General features: G+C 42.4%; 1 protein-coding gene across 2 annotated transcripts in view; it reads left to right on the top strand.

The window, feature by feature from the left end:
• Window positions 1–23833, top strand: part of RASAL2 (RAS protein activator like 2) — a 133756-nt gene that overhangs the window by 27755 nt on the left and 82168 nt on the right. For both annotated transcript variants that reach the window (XM_074151239.1, XM_074151240.1), the window contains one exon: window positions 5991–6117. In XM_074151239.1, coding sequence (XP_074007340.1) covers window positions 5991–6117 — 127 coding nt within the window. The remainder of the gene's footprint in view (window positions 1–5990; window positions 6118–23833) is intronic.

Genomic DNA, 23833 nt, shown 5'->3' on the forward strand with positions numbered 1-23833 from the left:
AGTTTCTTTCAGTTAATGCTGTTGCACGGATTTTTAAGACTGAGGGAACAGTAGAGAAATAAACAGAGTAGTAAGAAAACTCTCTTCTTATAACATCTCACCACTATGGCTTTATTGTTGATGCAGTTTGGTAAGAGTATGTGCAAGAGAGATTTTGCACTGGACAAGCACAAGAGTAGGTTGGAATCTGATCTGTGATACCTGATCTGTGAATCCACTTGACCTACCACAGAGTGGTTTATATACCTGTTAAAAACATGTTCAGCCCAGAACAACTTGATCCAAAAATATCTGTAAATACTTAGATGAAAATAGTCTGACAGTATCACCTTGTGCAGTGTAGAAAAATATTAATTGCTTGACACCTTGTCAACTTTATAAAATGAAAATAGGTGAGACTGAAGAATGAAGATTATTAATGAAGGGAAGAGATTGATGGTTCAAAAAGTAAGTAGGAAGAAAATGAATCCCTGTAGGGACATGAGAGACGACTTAGCAAATAAGGAGTCACGAGTGACAGGAGGTGTGCAATTACTACAGCATATCATGGTGTGGTAATATCTAGCAGCATCTTCCAAGACTAGGAGAACAGGTCTAGATTGATTCACTTACAAATCAGGTAGGTTTTTTTACGAGGAAGATGGTTTCCCACTGTCAGGAAGGTGTAGATATTTTCATCATTTGTGAAACCTGTTCCGTAGGGTAAGAGCTGTGAGGGCACAGTAAAAATGGCTGCAAAACCAGTGCCATTTAAACAGGGAAAGGGAATGAGTTAGTGTTTATGAAAAGCGGTTTCAGTTTAGATAATCCATTGCACAGCACTTTCATGAGGGAAGTGACAAATGGCTGCATCTGGTTTTGAGCTGCTTTTCAGTTAATCTTTGGCTGTAACTTGGCTGCTGTCCTGAAGAATCTTTTAATTTTGTGTTCAGTTGGAAAGGAAGATAAACAGTTTTCAATGTGTTAGACACTTACTTTTTTGTCCCTGCACCCAAACCCTCATCTTCTTGGATTTAGGGGTGTTTTTAATCAAGGGCAAAGGATAGTAAAGACCTGCATTCACTGTGACAAGATCTACTACTTACTGGTGCTGGTGACAGAGGCCAGCAGCAGGACATCTCTGATGTATTTTCCTACTCTCGCATCTCTTGTGACTGACACCAGGAGTGGAGTGACAGCAGTGATCCCAAGAGAAAACAGCAAGAGCAGACACTGATGCACGGGGCCCCGGGGGAGGTTCTTCAGAAATGCTCTCTGCCATTCTCAAAAGACTTGTCACGTTGGCATCTTACGGCAAATATGTTTTACCCGCAAATAGGAGTTTGTCGAAGCTGAACCCAGTAGTAAGAAAAGATTTGCTTCGATTCCCAAATGAATTTAATTATTTATTTTCTAAAAGCCCAAAGACATGTTTGTTGTCAACATTTTTAAAGTGGATTTTTATGTCAAAATTTTAGACCGCTTCTAACTTTCTCGAGGAAGGTAAAAATTTAAATTAATTATTTAACTGTTTTGTTGACATGATCCCAAACTTTCTGACTGTTATTTCAGAAGAAGTTGCAAGTTTTTACTGTGAATCAGGCTTTCCAGTCTCCAAATATCTATCTGCAATGAAGAAACATTTTTCCTACTTCTTTTTTTTTTTTTTGAAAAGAGCCTAGCTCAGTTTGCTTTTGAGACATCAAATGCTTGTAAAGCTCTTCTACTTCTTCTGAAATCTCTCCATCATCAAACTACTAGAAATCCCAAATGTAGGCTTTTTATTCTTAAAAAAACATGTTTGGTGGCAGGTGAGCTGTGAGCTTGGAGTCCGATCTCTGAACCTGTCCTCGTTAAACTTTGAAATTTGCCAGTGAAATGTGACCTGTCATCACAATTGTCAAGACTGCCGAAATAGTCAGCATCTGGAGTGTCCCTACATACCTTCTTGTCCCAGAGTTAACGCTGCTCAGAGTCCAGCCCTGAACCAGCAGCTTCAGCACGTCGGCTCAGGGTCAGACGATTCCCAGGTTGGTGAAGTCTCAGCAGGGTAAAGAACAGGATAACAAAGCTGGATGGCGGGGGGGTGGGGGGAAGAGCTGAAAGCCTAAATTCCCAGTAGAGTCCTGACTCTGCAAGACTTTGTCATTCTCTTCGATCCTTTGCTTGAACTGCTTGCTGGAATGGCAGGGGCTGGAGGAGGGTCGGGAAGATTGCGGATGTCTGATGTGGTGTTTACGTGGTATTTAGTTGTGCGCTTGCTTGTGTTTCAGTGCCACCTGATCTGTGAATCCACCTGACTTACCACAGAGTGGTTTATATACCTGTTAAAAACATGTTCAGCCCAGAGAAGTGCAGAGCTGCTGGCCGAGATCTTGTTGCATGTTCAAGAAGCTGTATTTTTAAGCGCAGACTGATCTTAGGCAAAGCAATACACCCTGGTTCTGCAGTCTTGGAGTGACTTCTTTTGTCAATACAGGCTGAGACTATGGTTTTGGAGGAGCGTTACTTAAAATAACACAGCGCTCTAAGTCAGACTTAAGCGGGGGTCTTTTTTAAGATCTTTAATCTTGTCCATGAAATTGTGGGATGTTTATATATTCTCTGGTTCAGATCAAGCTATGTAGCATTAAAATGTTATTCCATATACAGTTTATAGAATTATTGAGTGAAATAAGCAGTACCAGTTTTTTCTCAAGCCACTATAAATATGCTACCACACCAGTCTTTTGCTGGTGTGGACTTGTACCGCAGTAGATGAATGTAGCTACGCTGATGTAGTAGTGTGCAGCCCAACAGCATTTTCCTAGTCTGGACAAATGTTAAGTACAAAAGGCTAAGTGACCCAGAATTAGGACCTGAGCTCTCAGACAGTCTTCCTGTTAATGGCTCTGTTCCTCTTTGAAGATAAATCCTATCTCTGGTATGCAGAAGTAGATTTGTTTTTGACACCGACTCCCGTGTGCTGCAGCCTGTTTGCTTTTCCCAAGGACAAAAAGGACAGTGTGGCCTCAATCACCATTCTCCTGCTCACCCTCGGCAGGAGGTCAGTGCATCCGTAGTGTCCTCTTAGCTATCGTCACCGTTCTTATATACACTTATCATGGGGGCAGTAGCGCTTTTTTTTTTTGTTTGTTTCAGTGGATTAAAAAAATGTTTCTGGCATCCCGTGTCTGAAAGCACACAAAGGTATTGAGGGTGTGTACTTAAAAGAAAAGGCACTATTCATTTCACAGCTAAAAAAAAAAATATAATAGTGGAGAAATCTACCCCACAGGATCTGTATTGGTGTAGAGCTAGCAGTTAGGTGTAGGTGCAACAAGTTCACTGAGAAAGGAGGGTCACAGGATTGTAGCTTGGTGCTGGTAAGGTGTGCAGAAGCAGGAGGGTGGGATGACTGGTTGTAGCTATTCTGGAGATATGGCTCACAGCATCAAAAACCACCAAAAATGCTCTGCAGGAAATGAAGAGAGGCAGAAGAAGCGGTGGAGCAGAAAAGCATTTAGAAAGGAGTAGGACTACATTGAGCCTGCAGATGAAAACTGAGAATCTAATATGTGATCTTGATTGAATGAATGTGGCATAAACTAACAAAATCAGTCTCTGCTTACCTTCTTAATGTGCTCTCGCACGGAGATTGTTCGTCAAAGGAGCTGCTGTAAAAACCTACCAGCAAAGAAAGTAGCCTTAACAGAATAACCTCTAGGGATTTGGGAGACTTGTTTTGAAAAATGAACACCGTTTGAAGGAGACAAATAGACTAGCATAGTAATAAATAGCATTAAAAAATAACCTTAAGAGAATGCTAAGTGCTTAAAAGTCAGGAAATGCCAGAACTAGTTTGTGAGAGCCATTGTAGTGCAGCCTGTTTCTAAAATAGTACAGTATCTTGTACATATTTTACAACCTTCAGTACAAATGAATAATATCTTTTTGTTTGCTATTAATACTTGGGTTTCAGAGATGACTGAAGATAGGAAAGGATAAGCAGTACAGGAAATAAGAGGGGTTTCTATTCCTTTAGCAGCAAGCTGCTTTTTACATAGCTGTATGATAATAAATTGCCGTGTTGCACGTATCGCAGTTGTACTGTTGAAGCCGAAGTGTGCTGAGGTGTTTTGGGCACTGATGGTTTGTGCCTACCTCCAGCCCCAGGATGCTGCATCTCTCCCTCATCCCTGGGCTTTCTTCCAACTGTTGAATATAAGGGCTTAAGGCGACCCCACCAGGTTACAGATTCTGGATATAGTAACAGATACCAGACCAATAGCTTTAGGGATAAACAATTTATCTCTAAATAACATTGCGGTAACAAATACAGATTATCCGGGTTGTTACAACAAGAAATGTAGTAACTCAGAAGCACACTTAACCGGGTTGAAAGGACAGCAAATCCAGTAATTCACCAATACTGAGCATGCATTGATATCTGAGCATGCAAAAACCTACAAAACCATGGTCATAACCGTGGTTATCAGGCAGGCCAGCAGGAAGCAGGGCACGGCTTCCTCAGATGAGCAACTTGGACCAGCCAGTGGGCTCAGGGAATTCCCAATTCTCGGATTGGGGTGTCCTCTTGTTGAGACATGGAAGCACCGTCTGGACTTGTTAATCAACCATCACTTCCCACCTCTGGTCCCACTGTGTGCCAGTTCTCTGGGGTGCCTGGGGCCCAGAAATACTATATAGGGCAGTATTGGCCCCAGGTGCCTACCCCTTGGTAATGAGGAAACAGTCGTTACGATGAGACCTGTTTAGCTCAGTTCCAGAGGTAGTGTTTCCCATGCAGTCCCCATCTTTGGTGCCCAGCCTTTCGCCAGCTTGAGGGATCTTTGCTGGCTTTTGTCTTTTGAACCTCTTCAGAATAATGTCTATGTTTTGCTGCTGGAAGCAATGTCTGCCTATTGGAGTGTATTTTTTGCAGGCAGGGCCAATCGGAATCGCACCTCTGGCAAGCAGGTAGCTGTCGGAAAGTTTTTTGTCTGTCTGCCTTTCTATATGCAAAGTAACTGATGATTGAATTAACCTGTGCTGATCACGTAAACAAAATCAGGATGCACAAAGGTTTGCGTATAAATTCCTAAAGTAGTTGGGTGCTCTTCCTTATTCCCCAATCCTTATCCCTTTGTACATGTTTTTGGGATTAGGATTAGGAGCAGAATAGCCTTGTTCCTTGTTCCCAGACATACGGGCTGCTGGCTCTTTTAGAAATCCTGGCTGTTGTCAAAGCGCCCTGCAGCTGTAGTGATAGGTAGCACGTTTTATCACTTTTCTTCCAGCATAAGCACCTCTCTAGCAAAATGTAGTTGTACAGCCAGGTGTTTAAAGGCAAGATTAGCACGGGAGCAAAACCTGAGGGGGTCAAATTATGCCAAAATTTCAGAAGCTAAACAAGATCTTCATACGTTCATTACTTTTAAAGAGACTTAGCGTACAGAAGTTTATTACTATGAAATAGTGAGGACCCCAAGCCTTTCTCAGAGCCTTCTGAGGGCCCACTTTTAGGATGAGTTTGACTTAATACCCCTTTTCTCCGTGTGCCAAATACGACCAGCAGAATGCCTGTTTTTCTCTGACATGCTGTAGCTCATCACTGAATATGTGCTGAGACTGCAAAAACGCTTTTGTAATCTCAAAGTTTCGCATGTAGCCATCTGACCAGCAGCCTCTGCCTGACTTTGCCAGCGTGGAAGCGGGCAAGGGTGGGTAGCAAGGAGTCCTGCATTGGAGAACCACTTTCTGCCTTCTTTAGGTGGGTCGTCTGTATGTGACTTGGTACCTCTGGAGCGCAGGTCCCTGCACACCTGACCCCTCTGCGTGCACTAACGCTCCTCACCACTGCAGTGCTTTCCCCTGGGAAGCCTCAGGAATTTCGTGGTAAAGGCCGGGCATGCCTAACTGCCCCGGAAAGTTATTACCAGATGAGCAGAAAATTCAGTTCTTGTTAAGATGGCATATTAACAGCGTGGTCCAGTGGCAAATTAACAGCTGTCGGCATCCTTTTTATGCAGGTGCCTATCGATGGGGTCCAAGAGCCGCAGGCGGATGCCACCAAAGGGCGCTGCCTGCGCCGGACAGTGAGCGTCCCCTCCGAGGGCCAATTCCCCGAGTACCCACCAGAGGGGGCCGCCAAACTAGGTAAGTCGAAACCTGGGCTGCAACAAATTGATTTTAATTTATAGCTGCAAGCTGCATCAGAGGGCACTGCTTCCCTGGCAGCATCCTTGCAAAGGAGTCTGCTGAGGTAGGTAGCATCCAGCTAGGTGGTGGTGGAGGACATGCGACCGTGGCATTGTTTGTAGATGCCCCCAGCAAAATTCCTTCCAAACACCAGAATTTATCCAAACATCATTGAGGTTATTATGGGGTACCAGAGAAGCTGGGCTGTTGCTGCACACGGGAAGGTTTGTAGCTATGTTTGTGGGATTTGTGGGATTTACAACCGAGAGCTGCTGAACGCAGGTCAATAGGAATGCAGCTTTTGCAGTTAGCTGTAAGTGGTTCCTGCTGGTTTTTAGAACTGTTATGTGGTTATGTTTTACCTCACTTTGAGTTCTCTCTGGAATTTCCTTTGCTTCATATTTTCATAACAAGTACTGGATAACAGGTTTTTCTATAACTTACCTCATACCTGTTCAGGGTGCAGTTCCTAAAAGAACCAACCAACTGCCTGCTGCTGTTGGCTATAATTACACATGTTGAAATCTAGGGAAAGCAAAAGAGAAGGCACGTATTAAAAATGACAGACAAAAGCTCTGTAGTGGTAGTTTCCCAAGTCCAGATTTGGCCCAGTTCTCCCTAATTATTCCACCCCACCTGTGGCTGCATAAAGAGCATCATCCCAACTCTTTCCAGAAGAAAGGAAGAGTGAAGGGAGGCAGCAACTGCACACAAGTGAACTCTTCTTTCTATTCCCAACCTGTGCAAGAAAATTCCCTTGGTATAGGCTGATAGGATCTATCAGCAATTCTTCCTTAGTTTGGCTGTAAAAAATATCAATCCGGGGGAGAGAGTGAGCTATGAGGGAAAAAAGTAACGTGCATCTCTAAACAGTACAGCAGCCTTGATAACATTATCAAAAGTGAAGAGCAGGTAAGGCTGTTTTCTATGCCAAGGAATTTTATTCTGTATGTTGCACATAAGTCATTAAAATCCCACTCTTCTAGATAGTTAATTGACACATTGCAACTGTAGTACTTATTTATTTGTACTTGCCAGTAGCAGTACTTAGGTGTTCCTTATTTGAGGAAGGCTGATAGGGTTCTCTTTTTGGTTTTGTTTGACGCCTGGATTACAAACCTGAAAAGAAATAGGGCAGGTCAGGGATTTAGGAGGGAAAACTGCAAAATACATGGGGATGAGTGGCATAAACAGAACCCCTACTGGATTTATTTGTGGCATTTCAAATGCAGCTCTAAATTATCATCTTGTTTTGCCATATAAGCAAATATTCATTCTTGTTTGGAACTAAAACCAGTATTAAACACATATCCACAGTGCTATAGGCAAAATACTTATTCCAGGTATGTGGCTAGGGAGATGAATGAAGAATCATTTTACAGCCAGTCTGCACTAGGCAATGAACGTTATTTGCAGCTTTGCAAGCTAGAAAGACCTTTAAAATGTAGGATTTAAATGCCTTTTTTTTTTCTATATCATGTGTAAAAAATGTGTAGAAGAATTTCTAGACTTCACTGAGCATCTGAATAGCTGGAAATCCCGGTGTTACGTTTTAAATGTAACCTTATAACCTTCTTCATTTTTCTTGAATTGCTGTACAGAATGGATGACTGTGCTATTTGGGTATATGCTTTACTATGTATTTTTCTACAACTTTAGATGCATTTGGCATCTTGTAGCGTTTTAATAATGTATGCCTGACAAGAATATAATAAAAGTTCAAGAGAAACTCATATCCACATGGTCCTCTCCATATGAGAGCTGCAACTGTAGTGAACATAAACGTCACAAAGTGTGTGGCTAAAGGAAGCGGACATGCAGTGGGAGGGGAAGAAGAAAGGCGTGAGCTGGTGAAAAACTAAGCAATACCCATACAGTAAGGAAGGATGAGGGTAAGTGGGAGGGAAGGATATATGTAATCTCTGATTGCAGCACCCTAGGTAGTTCCCTTCTTTTCACATCTTGGTTAGAAATGTTTCTTACCACGATTAGAGAATCCCTACTAATCAAAAAAAAGTGGGCTGATAGAGAGCAGCGGGAATAGCTTTGTGTCCAGATGTTGAGCCAGAGGACAAACCAGTGAAGGAAACCATCAAACATCTCTATAAAGAGAAAGAAATGGATGGTGACAGCCAGAATGTATCACCAGTGGTACAGATAACAACTGGACTAAAATAGCTTTGGAGTGTACACCAAAAGCTGAAAAGGGCAGCAGAGGCAGCTAAAATATCTAGTAGAGAAATTGGTATGCAGAGCTGATAAGAATATCTAGCTTGTCCTAGGCAATCATGTGCATAACATGGCAACAGCAGGCGTTGCATCTTATGATGATATCTGAAATTACTACTTGCAGATGAACTCCTTAGGGCTGGCTCTAGTGCAGAGGTTAAGGCATAGCAATTGCATTTGTTTTCTTTCCCTAAGTAAAGTTGCCATACCTCTCTTGTGATTGATTGATTGATTGGAAAAAAAAAAGGGGGGGGGGGGGGGGGGGGTGGAGGATGAGGGTGGAGGGTGAGAAAATCAGGTGATGGAACTCTTTTTTCTTCATCTGTAGAAGTACAGTTACACCTTGTATGAAATGTCAGGAGTATCATATGAGATCAATCTTTTTGTTAACGGAGCAACTGGAACGGTGCGTGTTCTTTAGGGGTTCTGCATAATCAGCAGTAGTACCCATTCTGCAAATTTCTGTGGCATTCTTTATAGCATTGTGCACACATCCTTGTAGCACCCTTCCTAGGAAGTGTGTGGGAGAGAAACTACCCATGTTACAGCTGAGAAGTTGAAGCAAGAGATGCATAGCTTGTCAAAGGTCAACACTGAGTCAAGTGTGCTTTACCCAAGGGCTGTTGTAGTCATTCTTGCTGTCTCTTTCATTTTTACCCTTGCTGCAGGGTTGGCTCAGCTGTTCATGAGGCAGCTGCTGAAGCACCGTGGTTTACAGTCCCATGTACTAAGATAGACACCAATTTCCACATACTTCAGTACAGTAAGCTGTAATTTGTGATGGTTCAGCAGCTGCTAGAGGAGCAGCTGAGCCATCCCTTCTGTACAGACAGAAACCACTGTGGTCACCCTCGAATGAGAGCCGGAGGGGCGGACACAAAGATAAAACACAAGATAGAAAGCAACTTGTTTAAACACTGAAAACTAGTAAGATCATTTAAAAACTGTAGCTCCAGAGGACACTCACCATCTATTGCTAGCTTAGGAGCTTGCCCTCTGCTTGCAGAGAGTGGAGAGGTTGTTTCTAATGTTGACATTCTTAATTCCTATCTGGAAGGTACACTGTACACAGAGTTATGTCAGCAAGCCATCCATTAAATATATGCCATGAAATTTCCTCACTACATAATCTGTATCATTGTAGTAATACCTCTCTGTCAGTGAATAGGCACACTCTAAATATGTCATTTACTTGCTAGGATTTCATCTTGGCAGCTCTTATTCAGAGGTGCTTCCATTCAGGGAAGCTAAAAATGTAGCTGTAATTTCTCTCTAACTCCAGGTTGACAGCCTCTTTCCTTCTTCTTTCAAGCGTTACTTTCAATGGGCTAATTCTGTTATGAAGTGTGATATAGGCCCTGGAGACCAGCATCGAAATGTTATAGGAGGAGGTAGGATGAAGAGAACTCAAGCTGGTCCATCTCCTGTATTTGCCTCCATTTCTACATCAGATCCTGCTCTTTATCTAACAGGTGTATTTTTTCCTGTTAGGGAGATTACATCCCTTGTCAAAGATCATTGTTTATAATAGCATATTGGAATTAACCATTCATACAGTAAAAGCATGATTCAGATTTCCACCATTCATACTGTTTGATAGACTAGTAACAGTTATTGCTTCCTTTCCCAAAATAATCCTCCTCTTTCTTACTCTGCTTCCTTCTCACCACCTGCTCACACTAAATGAGAGTTGTTAAGGAGCATACGTAGCAAAAGTTTTGATTCTGGCATCTGGGTGCATCTTTGTGGCGTTAATAAGACATTTTTTGCCTGCGTATGTGAAAATATCAGGAGGGATTAAAAGTGAGGAAATGGTTTGGGTTTTGGTTTTTTTTTTTTTCTAATTTATTTTTAAATTATTAGGAAAGAGCATCACCAGGGAGAGTTTTTTTGAGATTCTCTGATGCTTAGAAAGGCTCATGTTGATGCAAATGGATTTTCTTTTTATATTTGGAGATTAAGTCATCTGAGAAGAAAATGAAGACTGTTTCACTTGTTGAAACAAGTTAACCCTGTTTTTTTCTCGGTCGCATTTATGACTGCTGAATATGAAGGCTCTTGAGAAAAGATATCTGAAAGCAGGTCAGAGGTGAAGATACTCTTTGCAAATTTTCATTTTGTCCTCACCTTGAGTCACTAACATTGAGAAATATATATATATATATTTTATTTTTTTTTTTGTATCCAGTCACTTGGTCTAATCAATGGGAAAAGATAGTTTGTACCCTCTACCCATGCTAAATGCTAGCATGCTTGCTGGTTGTTGACCTCACAGATCTAATTGTTCTAAATATAAACATGGCATGTAGATGAGGAGCTCTGGTGGAATGGTTCTGCAATACAAACAAGCAGCTAAAGGTGAGAGGAGGCAGGAACTCCTTAAACTACCTTTTATTGCTGACAGTAGTGTCTGGAAACACACAATTGGAGCAGGGTTAGGGGTTTTTTTGTTATTTTCTTTTTCTTTCTCTATGTTCTCTTTTTTTTCCTCCTTTCTGAAAATATACTCTAATTTATATTGGCTGGAGAGCGAATAGCCACCAAGACTGAGGACAATCTGGGTAAGCAAGCCTTATACCTTTTAGGAGATTCTACACAGACAGCTATATGTCAACTTCTGTTCACCCTTGCGTAGCTCTCTAGCTTATCTTCCAAACTTTTGTGCTGGAGTCATCTTCGCTTCCTTAGCCCCTTCTGTGGAGCATTAATAGCTGTCACTCAGCTGCTGACTCCCATCTCAGTTCTGCAGAGGTTCTCCCTCTCCTTTGGTACAGCTGATCCATGCAAACTATTGTTATCATCTGTTCTTCTTCCTCGGGAGGAGTCTCCTGTGGTCTGATGAGTTGCCATTCTCTGAGTGCCTCTAAAGATTGCCTTTGCGACCACTGACATGGCAATGGAAGAGCAGTCATGGTGATGCCCTGTACTTGGTGCTGCTGACATACTGGGAATGCTGGGCCTAGTGTTGGGCCCACCACTTGAAGAAGGACATTAAGAATCTGGAGACAGTCTAGCAGAGGTCTGCCAAGGTCATGTTGTTCAGGAGTACGTGACCCATGAAAAGAGGCTGAGAGAGCTGGGCTTGTTTAGGCTGGCAAAAAAAGAGGCTAAGGGATTGATCTGATAGTCTATGGCTACTTGCAAGAGAGTTTGTGGTAATGGAGCCAAACCATTCTTAACAGTGGTAGATGATAAAACAAGAGGGAATGGCCGCAAGTTGCACTTTGAGAGATTCAGATTGAGAGATTAGGAGAAAGTTTGGCACCAGGAGGGTAGTGCAGCACTAAAACAGGTTGCCCAGCAAGGCCGTAGAAACTTCATCCTTCGAGGCTTTCATGGCTCAGCTGGCCAAAGCCACAGCTGACCGTATCGGGTGTTGGCAAGGCCCTGCTCTGGGTGAAAAACAGGATCAGGTAACCTCCAGGGGTTCCTTGCAACCAACATTTCACTGTTTCTCTGTTTTACTTTCTATCCCTTTTTGACTCTCTCTTCCTAGTGTGTATCTGCCCGTTGTCATAAAGCAACTGTAAGTTGTCTTGTGCTGAGGCTTCTCTGATTGTTTTCACCCTGATTTTTTAAATGAAGTAAAACTGATGCTATATCTCTGCATCCTCCTTTCTCCAATAATTTGTGCTTCCCGGCTGACAAATACTGAATCTGAGAGAAATAATGGTGTTAGAGGTACTAAGTTCCTACAACTTTCATAAAAATACATGGCCATATCATACCATATGGGAAGGAGACTGGACAACTAAAAGTCAAATAGATAGGAAACTAGGCACCCTTACTTTGCTGATCACACAACTGTTATATAGTGGGCACCTAATCTGGCATTCTAGCTCAGTGGTAGATCAGCCAAGTTGCATTTTTTTCCAACCTGAATTTCCTCAAGTTAAGCATGTAAGTGAGAGGGCTGAGTTTCAAAGCAACTGCAGCTATTGCTACCTTTTACAGAAAGACAGAGGCAGCTAAAATTTATTTTAGATCTCTAAACACCTTCAGGAGTGTACTTTAGAGCTAATAAATAAAATCTACCTTCTGTACTGTGGTGAACTACATGTATAGTTTTGAAATGTGGTAAAGGTGGAATTTTGAGTTTCAAACATTACTTTTAATTTTCTCATCCTCTGGCTTAGTTGCACAGTTGATAGATTTTCATCTTAATGATCAACCCCTTTGAATTTGCTCAAGTTCATTTTTTCAGGAAAAATTACACTGCGTTCAGAAAATTCTCTGAGCACACAAACAACGGAAGAGGTGATTAAAAACAAAGCACCAGTCTGTTTTGGAGCCAGATCCATACTGCATTGCTATCAGGTGACCAGTTAGTTGTGCAAAAATCCTGCCTTTGTACGGTTTTAAAAGGTTATGTCCAGAGGCTTGGAAATGGAGCGAGCAACAGAAGATGGGTTAAGTGACGTCTGGTTTTGTTGCTGCCTGGTATGTACCTCTATGTTCCTGCGAGCAGCTGCTAAACCCTCCTATGTGGGGATGATTGCACCAAGAAAATACGCAGCCTGTTCTCTTACTTCAGGTAAAAACTTGGCAGGAGAGAGCAGACATTAGCTAAAAAGATTTGTGGGGTTATTTCAGTAACTGCTGTTTCTAAGACAAGGTTGTTGGCAACTAAAACGATCAAAGCCAAGCCTTGCTTTCTGTATATTCCAGTTAGAATCAGTACTTTTTAATGAAAGAATTAAGAGATTTACCACATAGTTACGAACCTTCTGTAGTAAGGTTTAAGATGAATACCTGAAAAGGGTTACTGCTTGGGCAGGGGGCAGGGGGGAGACAGTCTGTTTTAGAAGAAGAGAGATTGCTTGTGACCTGGTCAATGAAAGAATCTGCAATGCACCAATCTTTACATATTGAGTAAAGATTTACTTAGGAAAGATGTAGGAATTTGAAATAATGGACTTTCTATAACTTCTAACAAAACTGTGTGCTGAAAAGAGGGGTGTCCCTTCACCTTCCACCACTCAATTTTGCCTAGAAAGAATATCTGTTAGAAAGGGAGGATGAAAAAAAATGCAGTTTACAGCTCCCCTGTATCTCAGCTGTAGGGATTTATGATGTGTCTTGATGAAAGAATTTTCCCAATAGCCCTGTCTGCTTTTTCACTGTGTTGCTATCTGCAAAATATCCATCTCCTGTCAACTATTACGCATGGCAGGGATGCAAAATAGGGCTTTGGGTTTAGCCCTCAAATTGAGGGGTGTGTTGCATAGCAGTATCTCTGGCAGGAAGATGGATTCAGATGTGCTGACTTGACTTGTTTGCAGCTCTTTGGGTTTGCCTGATTTGGGCTTGCACGAGCCTGTTTGTATATACGTGCATAAATATACATGTGAGAGATTCACATCCTACCTTAAGCAGACTCTGGAGTCTAAAGGTTCAGATGCATTATTGTCCATTGCCTTTCTTGTTTAAATTAGCAACCCTCCATAAGTGGTTTGGGAATTTTTTTTATTTTTTTTTTTCTTCTTGACCTATAAGTGCTTTGTACCAAAAATGTAAACTGAAAGGTGATACTCTAATGAGATCAGTACAGAAAGCACCGTTCTGCACTTGTGTCGTTTGACGCTGCTCGGTGGTGGCCAAAGAACTGGCTGTGATTCTGTGCCCTGCAGGTGGGTACCATGCACGTTTAGCCGCACGGCTCTGTTCTTCACTGCACTTCAGCCCTGACCTGAGAGCGTTGCCAGAACCCATGCAAGTGAGCCTTTTGTGACCCGAGATCTGAAGCCTTTGGCTCATGTAATGGCACAAACGAGGGTTTGCTAAAGACTTTATCCTTTGCCTGCTTCACTGTCCAGTGCATTGAGTCACGATCTCCTAGAGCTGTGGCTGTTGGGTACGATTAGGAGGGATTGTAGCTACGCCAAGATCGATTGACATTCTAAAACTTTAACTGTCTTTCTTTAGATGACATTGTTTACCCATCATGCTCTATCCCAGAATGCAAATATATGCAAACTGTAAGTTGCATTTTTAAAAATCTCCTGTGAAATACAGCTGCTTCTGGGCATCATTAAAGAGCCAACAGGCTACACAGGGAAACACCTACTGTGTGAAGTGTCCTGCTATCTTCTGCATCCGCAAAAGACATTAGGAAACTTTGGGAAAAGCCCTAAAGTAATCTGAAATTTGGACAATGTACAGTACAATTTGCCTACCTTGGAAGGATGAAGAATTTAGGCAACTCTGCTTGAAATTAAAACTGACTCCAGGGAGGCTAGATGTAACAAACAGGATGCCTGGATCTCAGTGACATTCCCCCTGGGCGATTGGAGTTATTTGTATACAGAAAATTGCCAAGCTGCTATCTTTTTCTTCTTCTATAACGCAAGCAAAGCCAAAGGATTTTGTTTTGTTCTGAATGCTGCTGAAAATTTATTCCCTTGGACACAGATCATCTATGCTGAAAGCCAGGTTTCGTCATGAAGCAAATTTTATCTGTTTAGATCTTAAACCTTTTTAGAGCAGAGATTAACAGGGGTATGAACACATAATCTTAACTTTCTAGTATTGACACGTAATCCGTTAGGGTTTTTTCCCCTTGGAAATGTATTATTACCTCTCTGCCTGCTACTTCCAGCACACACAGAAAATCACTTTAGAGATTTTTAAATTCTGTGATGTGAGCATAAAGAACACTTTAGAGCATGTTGTGCAATGTAGTAATTGCTAAGAACTGGTAGCTGTTGGACCATCTGGGGTATCTGTTCTTACCAAACCTCAGTTTACTATAAAGGAAGCTATCATTTTCCTTAGTATCTCAACAACACCAACAAGTTACTTATTAAATTCTTTAGAGGAATCTACCTTAAACCATGCATGAACTTACTGTGGATTGTTAAATTTTGTAGGTTCTCTTTTGTAATTGTTTGATCTTGTGGCAAAAAGTAATTACACTTCACCCAACCATGTATACTTGCCTTTTTTTACTTCAGTAACAACCAGCTTTATGCTTAATGGAAAATTAACCTTCCTTCCTATAGCCTGAATTTCCTTATCTTAAGTTTTGTCTAGAGTTAATTTGAGCTGTTGAACTAAATTGAAAAATGGTGATGAAATTAGATATGGTACAGACTTCAGTATTGGTTACAGAATTGGTTGCTGATCAGTTTGTTGCTTTAGCATAAAGTGATACTCGACAATTCAAATACTTACAAAAGTATTTTGTAAGTGTTTTGGAGCCAAGGCAGCAGAGACTTGAACAAGGGCTGGGCAAGATTTTCAGAAGAGCTTCTGTTACTACTCGATTCTGCCACAGCTGAACTCTGTGGTCTCGTATTCTTACAGCTCCTCTTACTTGAACTACTTCTGGTATGTCTCTGTGCATTGCAGGCAGGGCTCATAGTTGCAGCAGAGTCATGCTTTGCTTTTGAAAACTATTTATTAGGGTTGCACATTTTTCTGTCCTCGGCACAGCCTGAAGTTCCTTATCTTATGCTAGCTATGCATACATTGTGTTACAAGTTCACCCACTCCTGTAGTGTTTATGTGTTTCTGTAATCTTTTTATCATCCAAACTTCAAAGCAAGAAAAATACACACAGAGTATTTGAGGGACAAGCCTGTACAAACAGTGGGAAAAACATGGAGTCCTTCTGGAGGACCATTCAAGTCATGCTTCTAGGAACGTTAAAGAAATAGAATCATAGAATACAAGGTTGGATGGGACCCCAAGGATCACCTGGTCCAACCTTTAAATAGATTTGTTATAAATAAGTGTACTATGCTGAGTAGTAAACCATGACTTTTTTTTTTATTTTAATGGAGTTTGGGACCGTCACTTTTGCTTCCCCCTGACTTGGTCGTGGGTTGTTTCTAGGAGGTGTGAACCAGTCTTTTCTTCTCTCATACCTCCCCGTTTCCTCAGAGTACTTTCTCCACGTTGGATGTTCTCATACCGAGCTAATATGGACAAGGAGGGCTGGCTGATATTGTACTCTAATAATCTCTAGAGTGCTGAAAACCTGGGAGTCCTTGTATTTTTCTTTTGGCATCGTGGATTGTTGTTGTGGCCTTTGGCAGGTTTCTGTCCGTGCATCTGAGCTGCCCGTCCCGAAATGTCTCTGAAGGTACTCAGTGAAAGGCTTTCGTACATCTGCAGAAAAAGTGCTGAAGAACTTTTTGTCATTGCTACCCTAGGATCCAAACTTCTGGGGGATTTTCTTCGTTATAATTAGTTCTGTTTGAGGATGTCAGAACTTGCTAAGAAAGCTATAATGGGGCAAGAAATCCATTGTCCGTTATATACTGGGGTTTTTTCCATGCAATACCTCAGGAGATTTGTTTTCCATCAGGCAGTAATGTTCTTACATCTTCAAAATAGTCTATGAACATGAGCTAATTAATCTCCACGATACCTCTGGGAAGTAGACAAGTAGAGTTTTTAAAAAAATAAATAAAAGAACAGGAGTTTTCGGTATTTCCTGTGCCATCTTGTGATATTTACACTTCACTGGGACAGTGACACACCTCCTGTGGGTGAACTACTTTTTATTGATGCATAAATAAAAAGGTTCGTAATATATGAGGTGGCTTAGGGATTAAATTAGACTTATTCAAGCATGTACTGGATATTTTGCTAACCTGCTACCCCGTTTGTAAGTGATCACTCTTTCATCGCACAAGGGGAGGAAAGAATTATAGCTGTGATTTTTATCTGCAAAACAGACAAAAATGTTTCGGCAGCACAGCAAAGAGATAATTTACTTAAAAGAAAAATAATAAAGCCACAGAGGAAAAGTGGGCTATTGAACTCCACTGGAGTTCATCAGAAACTCTTCTAACAGGCACCTCTGTGTCGCAAGCAAATCCCTGATTCCCAAAAGAAGCCTTTGAGATGGAGAGGACTATACATTCTAGCAGTGATTAGTGTCCATTAAGATTCAACCCGATGTCCAGTAAAGTGCTTTTGGCTACAAGCTAATAATTCTTGATGCATATTTTAGTCTGCTTTATCTTGGCATTACCCAGTGAAAAACTGAAAGGGGTTTCTGCCTTTTTTTTTTTTTCCCCCCATTTTGGATGGAACTGTAAATATTTCCTTGACTAGCAACCTCTTTTTCAGCAAGTTTGATGTAGTTTATGTGAGAATCTGACCATTGAAAACTCCAGTCATCTCACTTGTTCATTACTGATGGTCTTTTCCCACTGTTATGTGGCATGTATGGGCTAAAATGGTAGCAGGAACGTCTGCTTTCCTCTGCCCTGCCATCGGTCCAGGTATTTGTAGGGAAAAAGAGGATCCTCACTGAAATACCATCTTCATGTTGCATCGCTTCTCCTTCCCGCTTTTGGTGGTAACATGATCAATACAGGTGTATGAGCAGTATTTTTTCCTGAAAAACAAGATATACTCAGCACATGTTACAATAATATAAACTTACTCAGATTATCAGTGCTCTAAGATGTTAGAAATACTAATGAAGTTTCTTAATTTTTAAATTAATTTCTGAGTCCTTTGCATAAGACTGGAAACTTTGAATACAGACAACTGGTTTTTTAGATAAATGAATCTGGAATATGCTGGATATGTAGAAAAAGTTTATTAAAATGCTTTTCTAGTAGCTTCTCTCTCTGTGTAATTTGGCATTTCAAAAATCTTCTGCTAGCTGAGTGTTCCCATATGTATTTCTAACTTTAAGTAGTTCAGATAGATCATAGGAAGATAGACCTTAAGTTGACATCTCGCCTTTAGTTGTAAATGATTTATACTCAAAGAAATGGATTTACATTTAAAATTTAGATTTTTTTGTTTTTTTAAAAGGTCCAACTATCAGTTATTTTCTTTTTATCTATTCTGCTCTAAATGGGCTTTAAACTAGATTTGAAGGGGGAAAGGGATGAAACCAGCAGCAGAGACACAAGGGTCATTGATGGGTATGTGCCTGGGAACTTGGCTGTGCATGGGAAAAGTCAGGTAGAAGTTAAGGCTTCTTCCAGCACTTCCAGGAAGGCTACAAAGATGTGGTAGGGCTATATAGGGAGAAAATTAGAAGGGCCAAAGTCCAACCAGAACTTAACCTGGCTTTGGATGTTAAGAACAATAAAAAGAGTTTCTATAAATATATTAGTAACAAAAGGAGAATCTCCACCCTTTATCAGATGAAGGTGGTAACATAGTGACAAAGGATGAGGAGAAGGCTGAGGTACTTAATGCCTTCTTTGCCTCAGTCTTTAGTAGCAGAGTCGGTTGTTTCATGAGTGCCCAGACCCCTGAGCTAGCAGATAGGGGCAAGGAGCAGAATGAAGCCCCCGTAATCCAAAGGGAGGTGGTGAGAGACCTGCTCCAACACCTGGACATACACAAGTCTATGGGGCCAGATGGGATCCACCCAAGGGTACTGAGGGAGCTGGCGGAAGTGCTCACTGAGCCAGTTTCCGTCATTTACCAGCAGTCCTGGCAAACTGGGGAGGTCCCAGTTGACTGGCATCTAGCAAACATGACACCCATCCACAAGAAGGGCCGGCAGGATGATCTGGGGAACTACAGGCCTGTCAGTCTGACCTCAGTGCCTGAGAAGGTCACGGAACAGATAATCCTGGGTGCCATTATGTGGCACATGAAGGACACGCAGGCAATCAGACACAGTCAGCACAGGTTCATGAGGGGCAGGTCCTGCTTGACAAACCTGATCTCCCTCTATGACAAAGTGACCCGCTTGGTGGATGAGGGAAAGGCTGTGGATGTTGTTTACCTGGACTTTAGTAAGGCCTTTGATACGGTTTCCCACAGCATTTTCCTGGAGAAACTGCCTGCCCATGGCTTGGACGGGAGTACTCTTTGCTGGGTAAAAAACTGGCTGGAGGGCCAGGCCCAGAGAGTGGTGGTGAATGGAGTTAAATCCAGTTGGCGGCCGGTCACAAGTGGTGTCCCCCAGGGCTCGGCCAGTTCTCTTTAACATCTTTATCAATGATCTGGACGAGGGGATCGAGTGCACACTCAGTCAGTTCGCAGACGACACCAAGTGAGGTGGGAGTGTCAACCTGCTGGAGGGTAGAAAGGCTCTACAGAGGGATCTGGACAGGCTGGATGGATGGGCCAAGGCCAATGGGATGAGGTTCAACATGGCCAAGTGCCGGGGCCTGCCCTTGGGTCACACCAACCCCATGCAGCGCCACAGGCCTGGGGCAGAGTGGCTGGAGAGCTGCTGCCTGGCAGAAAAGGACCTGGGTGTGCTGGTCGACTGTGGGCTGAACATGAGCCAGCAGTGTGCCCAGGTGGCCAAGAAGGCCAACAGCACCCTGGCCTGTATCAGGAGCAGGGTGGTGAGTAGGACTCGGGAGGTGATCGTCCCCCTGTACTCGGCGCTGGTGAGGCCCCACCTCGAGGGCTGTGTCCAGTTTTGGGCCCCTCGCCACAAAAAAGACATTGAGGTGCTGGAGCGGGTCCAGAGAAGGGCAACGAAGCTGGTGAGGGGTCTGGAGAACAAGTCTTATGAGGAGAGGCTGAGGGAGCTGAGGTTGTTCAGCCTGGAGAAAAGGAGGCTGAGGGGAGACCTTATTGCTCTCTACGACTGCCTGAAAGGAGGGTGCAGAGAGGTGGGGGTCGGTCTCTTCTCCCAAGTCACAGGCGATAGGACAAGGGGAAACAGCCTCAAGTTGCTCCAGGGGAGGTTCTGGTTGGATATTAGGAAGAATTTTTTACACTGAAAGGGTTATTAAGCATTAGAATGGGCTGTCCAGGGAAGTGGTTGAATCACCATCCCCAGCAGTATTTAAAAGGCAGGTAGACATAGTGCTTAGTGACATGGTTTAGTGGTGGTTTTTATCAGTGTTAGGTTGACGTTTGGACTAGATGATCTGAAGGATCCCTTCCAACCTAGGCAGTTCTATGGCTCTATGGCTCTAGTACTTTTGCTCTGTTAATAGGTTTCTTCAGCTGCCGTCTCCGGAGACAGAAGCTGTAAATCTGCTTGGTAACCCCATTGTCTCCCAGCAAGGTCTGAACCAAGGAGCGGAGCTGGCTAGGAACTAGTTAATTCATTGCACTGACATTTTCCTTGAGATACTGGGAGGCAACCGCCTGTTCTTCCAAATCAACAGGACCTTTTTATGAGAAGTGGAAATTTACATTTGTCAGAAGATTGGTTAGTTGAACAAAAATCACATAGTGAGGCACAGGTAATTTTATCAGAGTTTTTTTGATAATCTTTATTCAGTGTCACAGTCTTTTGCAATAAACTTGTATTCCTAGACTTCGCAGATTGCATTTCAAATTCCTGAAACTGGGTAGCTTTCTAGAATACTTCAAAGTACTTGTATGGTTTGCCTTTCCCCCCCCCCGATATATATATATATATATTTTTTTTTTTTTTAATATCTTACTAATTCAGTCTCTTCCTAAGCCTTCAGTAGGGTATTTGCTTGAGTCAGACAACTCCTGCAGCATTTCAGAAATCTTATGTTGAGGTCAGTACAGCAAGTTTTAGGGTTGACAAAAATAGATACCAGGACCGAACCTTCCCAAGTCACTAAAAATGTCTTCTTTGGAAGAAATAGGCACATTAAGGCCTTATTTCAGATCTGCATCCATAGTTTAACCCTTCTGTTTGAACCTGATTTAAAAACAGGGCATGCCTAAATGATGTGAAATGAAAAAGCAAAACATGGAAATAAAGACCAGAAATGTAATCAGACAAACTTTAAAAAAAAAAAAAAAAAGAGAAAAGAAAAAAAAGAAAATAAGCAAGCAAGAAAAAAAGCCAGGATTTGGCCATAAAAGCCCCTTTGAAGAGACATCCAGGCTAACTTTAATGTCCCAGTCCTTAATTTTTCCATCTTTTCTATCACGCCCTGTGGTATATGTGAATTGTCTGATGTTGCTCCACCCTCCAGAGAGATGCTTTTCTGTGGTGCTGCGAATTTAGTTGGTACAGTGCTCTGGAATGAAGTGTTCTATGTAATTACCATAGTGTTTGGTTATTTGCGGAGCAAGGACGGTGGGGGAGAGGAGATTGCAATCGCTTATAAAAACTGCTACTGCATTTTTGCAGAATCTGGCTCAACTGAGATCATGAGACAGTTTTGCCCCACCGTTTCCGGTAATTAGGCATTTCCAAGCAGTGGGTCAAACCAATTTGTCTCTTAGAGGGACTGTTTATTTTTTTGCACTGCTGTTTGTGACGGGTTTTTTTTGGGGGGTGTCTTGTTTTTTGAGCTGCTGTTCCGTTCCCATGCTAATCGTGGTGGGAGATCCCTGGGTGTAGTTTAGTGATTGGTTTTAGAGGGTGAGGGAGCAATTATCATTTTCTATTGTTTATCTTGTAGCCAGTATTGTTTGAGCACGCATTCAACAAGTTTCTTTCCCAAGGGCTATGCTGTGCTTTTCACGCAGATTTCTCACGTGAGCCTTGGCAGGGGGTAGGGTGACCGAAGTGACTGTTCCTTCCAGGAGAAACACTGGAATGGTTTGGGGAGGTTGTTGCTTAAGAAAACGTACAGAAGTTCATTTTGAGTAATCCAGCAAGAAAGAAGGAGATGGGTAGGAAAAAAGAGGAAAAAAGGAGTGAATCAGAGGAGAATATTGTCTTGCAACAAGTGGCAAAATTGGAGTAAAATAGGTATGTTCACACACACACACACCCTCAACACACACACCCTCAACACACACACACACACACACTTTCTCAAGAACTGCAGAAGGTAGTAGAGAGCGTGCAGCCTCTTGGCTCTTCGGGAGCAATTTTTAGCCTGATTAGCAACAGGCTGAACAACTTTGCATTCCTCTTGTGTGTGTGCTTGTCTGCTCTGGTCCCTGACTGGCAGGTGGGATCTGCTGGGAATCAAACCGTGGACTTTTAAACTGATCCGACCTGACACGCTGTTCTCAGCAGGGGCATTATAATGTATAAGGGGCATTATAATGTATAAGGGGCATTATGACGGCGGCAGTAACCAAACTGTAGGTTTTTGCTTCTGTGCCTTAAAGAACAGCTTTTGTCTTTTTACTTTGAAGGAATGCTATACCTGGAAGTTCAGCTCTCAGCATGGCTAAAATAAAAACCCCAGAGCTCAGGAAAAAGGCTTGTGGTATCAGACTTCGCCATTTCACTTTCAAAGCCATAGATCTTAGATTAAATTTAAAGGGGGGGTGGGGGGGTGGGTGAGGCTGAAAAAGGGGCAATGTGGGAAACAAAGGGGGAGGGAGAAGTTTATTGTTTGTTTCAGTGACTGTGCGGGGCTCTTTTGGTACTGCGTATTTCCTAGGCTGTAGAAGCATTTGAAGTGGGGTAGTGTCTGCAATTAAAGCGCAGTTTTGTCAGACACATTCAGACGCATTTCCTCGGTCAGCTGACAAAACCATGTTTTCATCCTGACTGGCTTCTTGTAGTTGGGACAGCGTATGCAGTGGTGTGAGCCTCTTAAGTTTCCCTGTAGCCGATTTTAGACTTGGGAGTCAGCTGCTTGAAATCCCTGAATTTTCTCAGCATCGGATGTGTTTTCACTGAACAGGAGTCTCCTCCTGCCCACACCCCCTTCCACCCCACCCTGAGCGCTGGTGCTGGCTCTCAGCTCCCTTACCCTCCCTTGGGACAGGAAAAATGAAGTGTCTACCCATCCCGGGTAGATTATGTCGCTGTTTGCCGGGAGGACGGCGTGCATCCCATACGCTGAGAGGGGAAGGCGAGCGACCGAAGGGCGGCTATTGTTCAACTCCAGCCAAGGAGCTGAATAGAGAGGCTCGCGCTTGACGGGCTTCAGCTCTGGCTTTTCTGCATTCCAAACCATCTGAGGCAGAGAAAAACAGCGTGCGGGAGAGAAGAGTGCTGAGGCTACGCTGGCTTTCTGGTTGGCATGGTGGCAGGACCATGGTAGAGGTATTAGGATTACCGCAGAATGCAGTTCACAGGTGAGATCCCTCCTGACACGGTCCATGCACATAGGGGACTGTACTGCTGCAGTATTTCCAGTGAGGCGGGATTGGGCAGGAGGCACATAGGTATTTTGCTGGAAATTTAAAGTGACTAGACTTAAAGCAACTCAAAACTTTCAGGGCTTTTTTCCTGTGTTGCATGTATATCAACTCTCTTCTTCATTATTTCAGTTTTATACACAGGTTTTTAGAGAGATATTTACATAGATTTAATATGATGAATGGAAAAGTGGGTTATTGGTACTTTTCTGCTCACTAGTACAGAAATTACATGTTAGCATTAAAACATCCTGTTTTAATGCAAAGATGACAAACAAGATTTGTAATGGCTGTCCAAGTTAAAAAATCTCATTTATTGCTACTTAAATAATTAGGTTTACTTTTCTCCTTCTCCCTGAAAGCCTTTACTTACCTAACATAAGACGGTACATTTTTTATATGATGTTGGATTTCTGGATAAGGCCAGACATCGTTCTTCAAGGGCACTCTGTGGGAATATTTTTCAGCATTTTCTTGTGGCTGGTGTTGTGTGATGTTTTCAGTGTATGATATTGCC

The sequence above is a fragment of the Numenius arquata genome, chromosome 8 (assembly GCF_964106895.1).
Source record: "Numenius arquata chromosome 8, bNumArq3.hap1.1, whole genome shotgun sequence".
In the NCBI taxonomy this organism is placed as follows: domain Eukaryota; kingdom Metazoa; phylum Chordata; class Aves; order Charadriiformes; family Scolopacidae; genus Numenius; species Numenius arquata.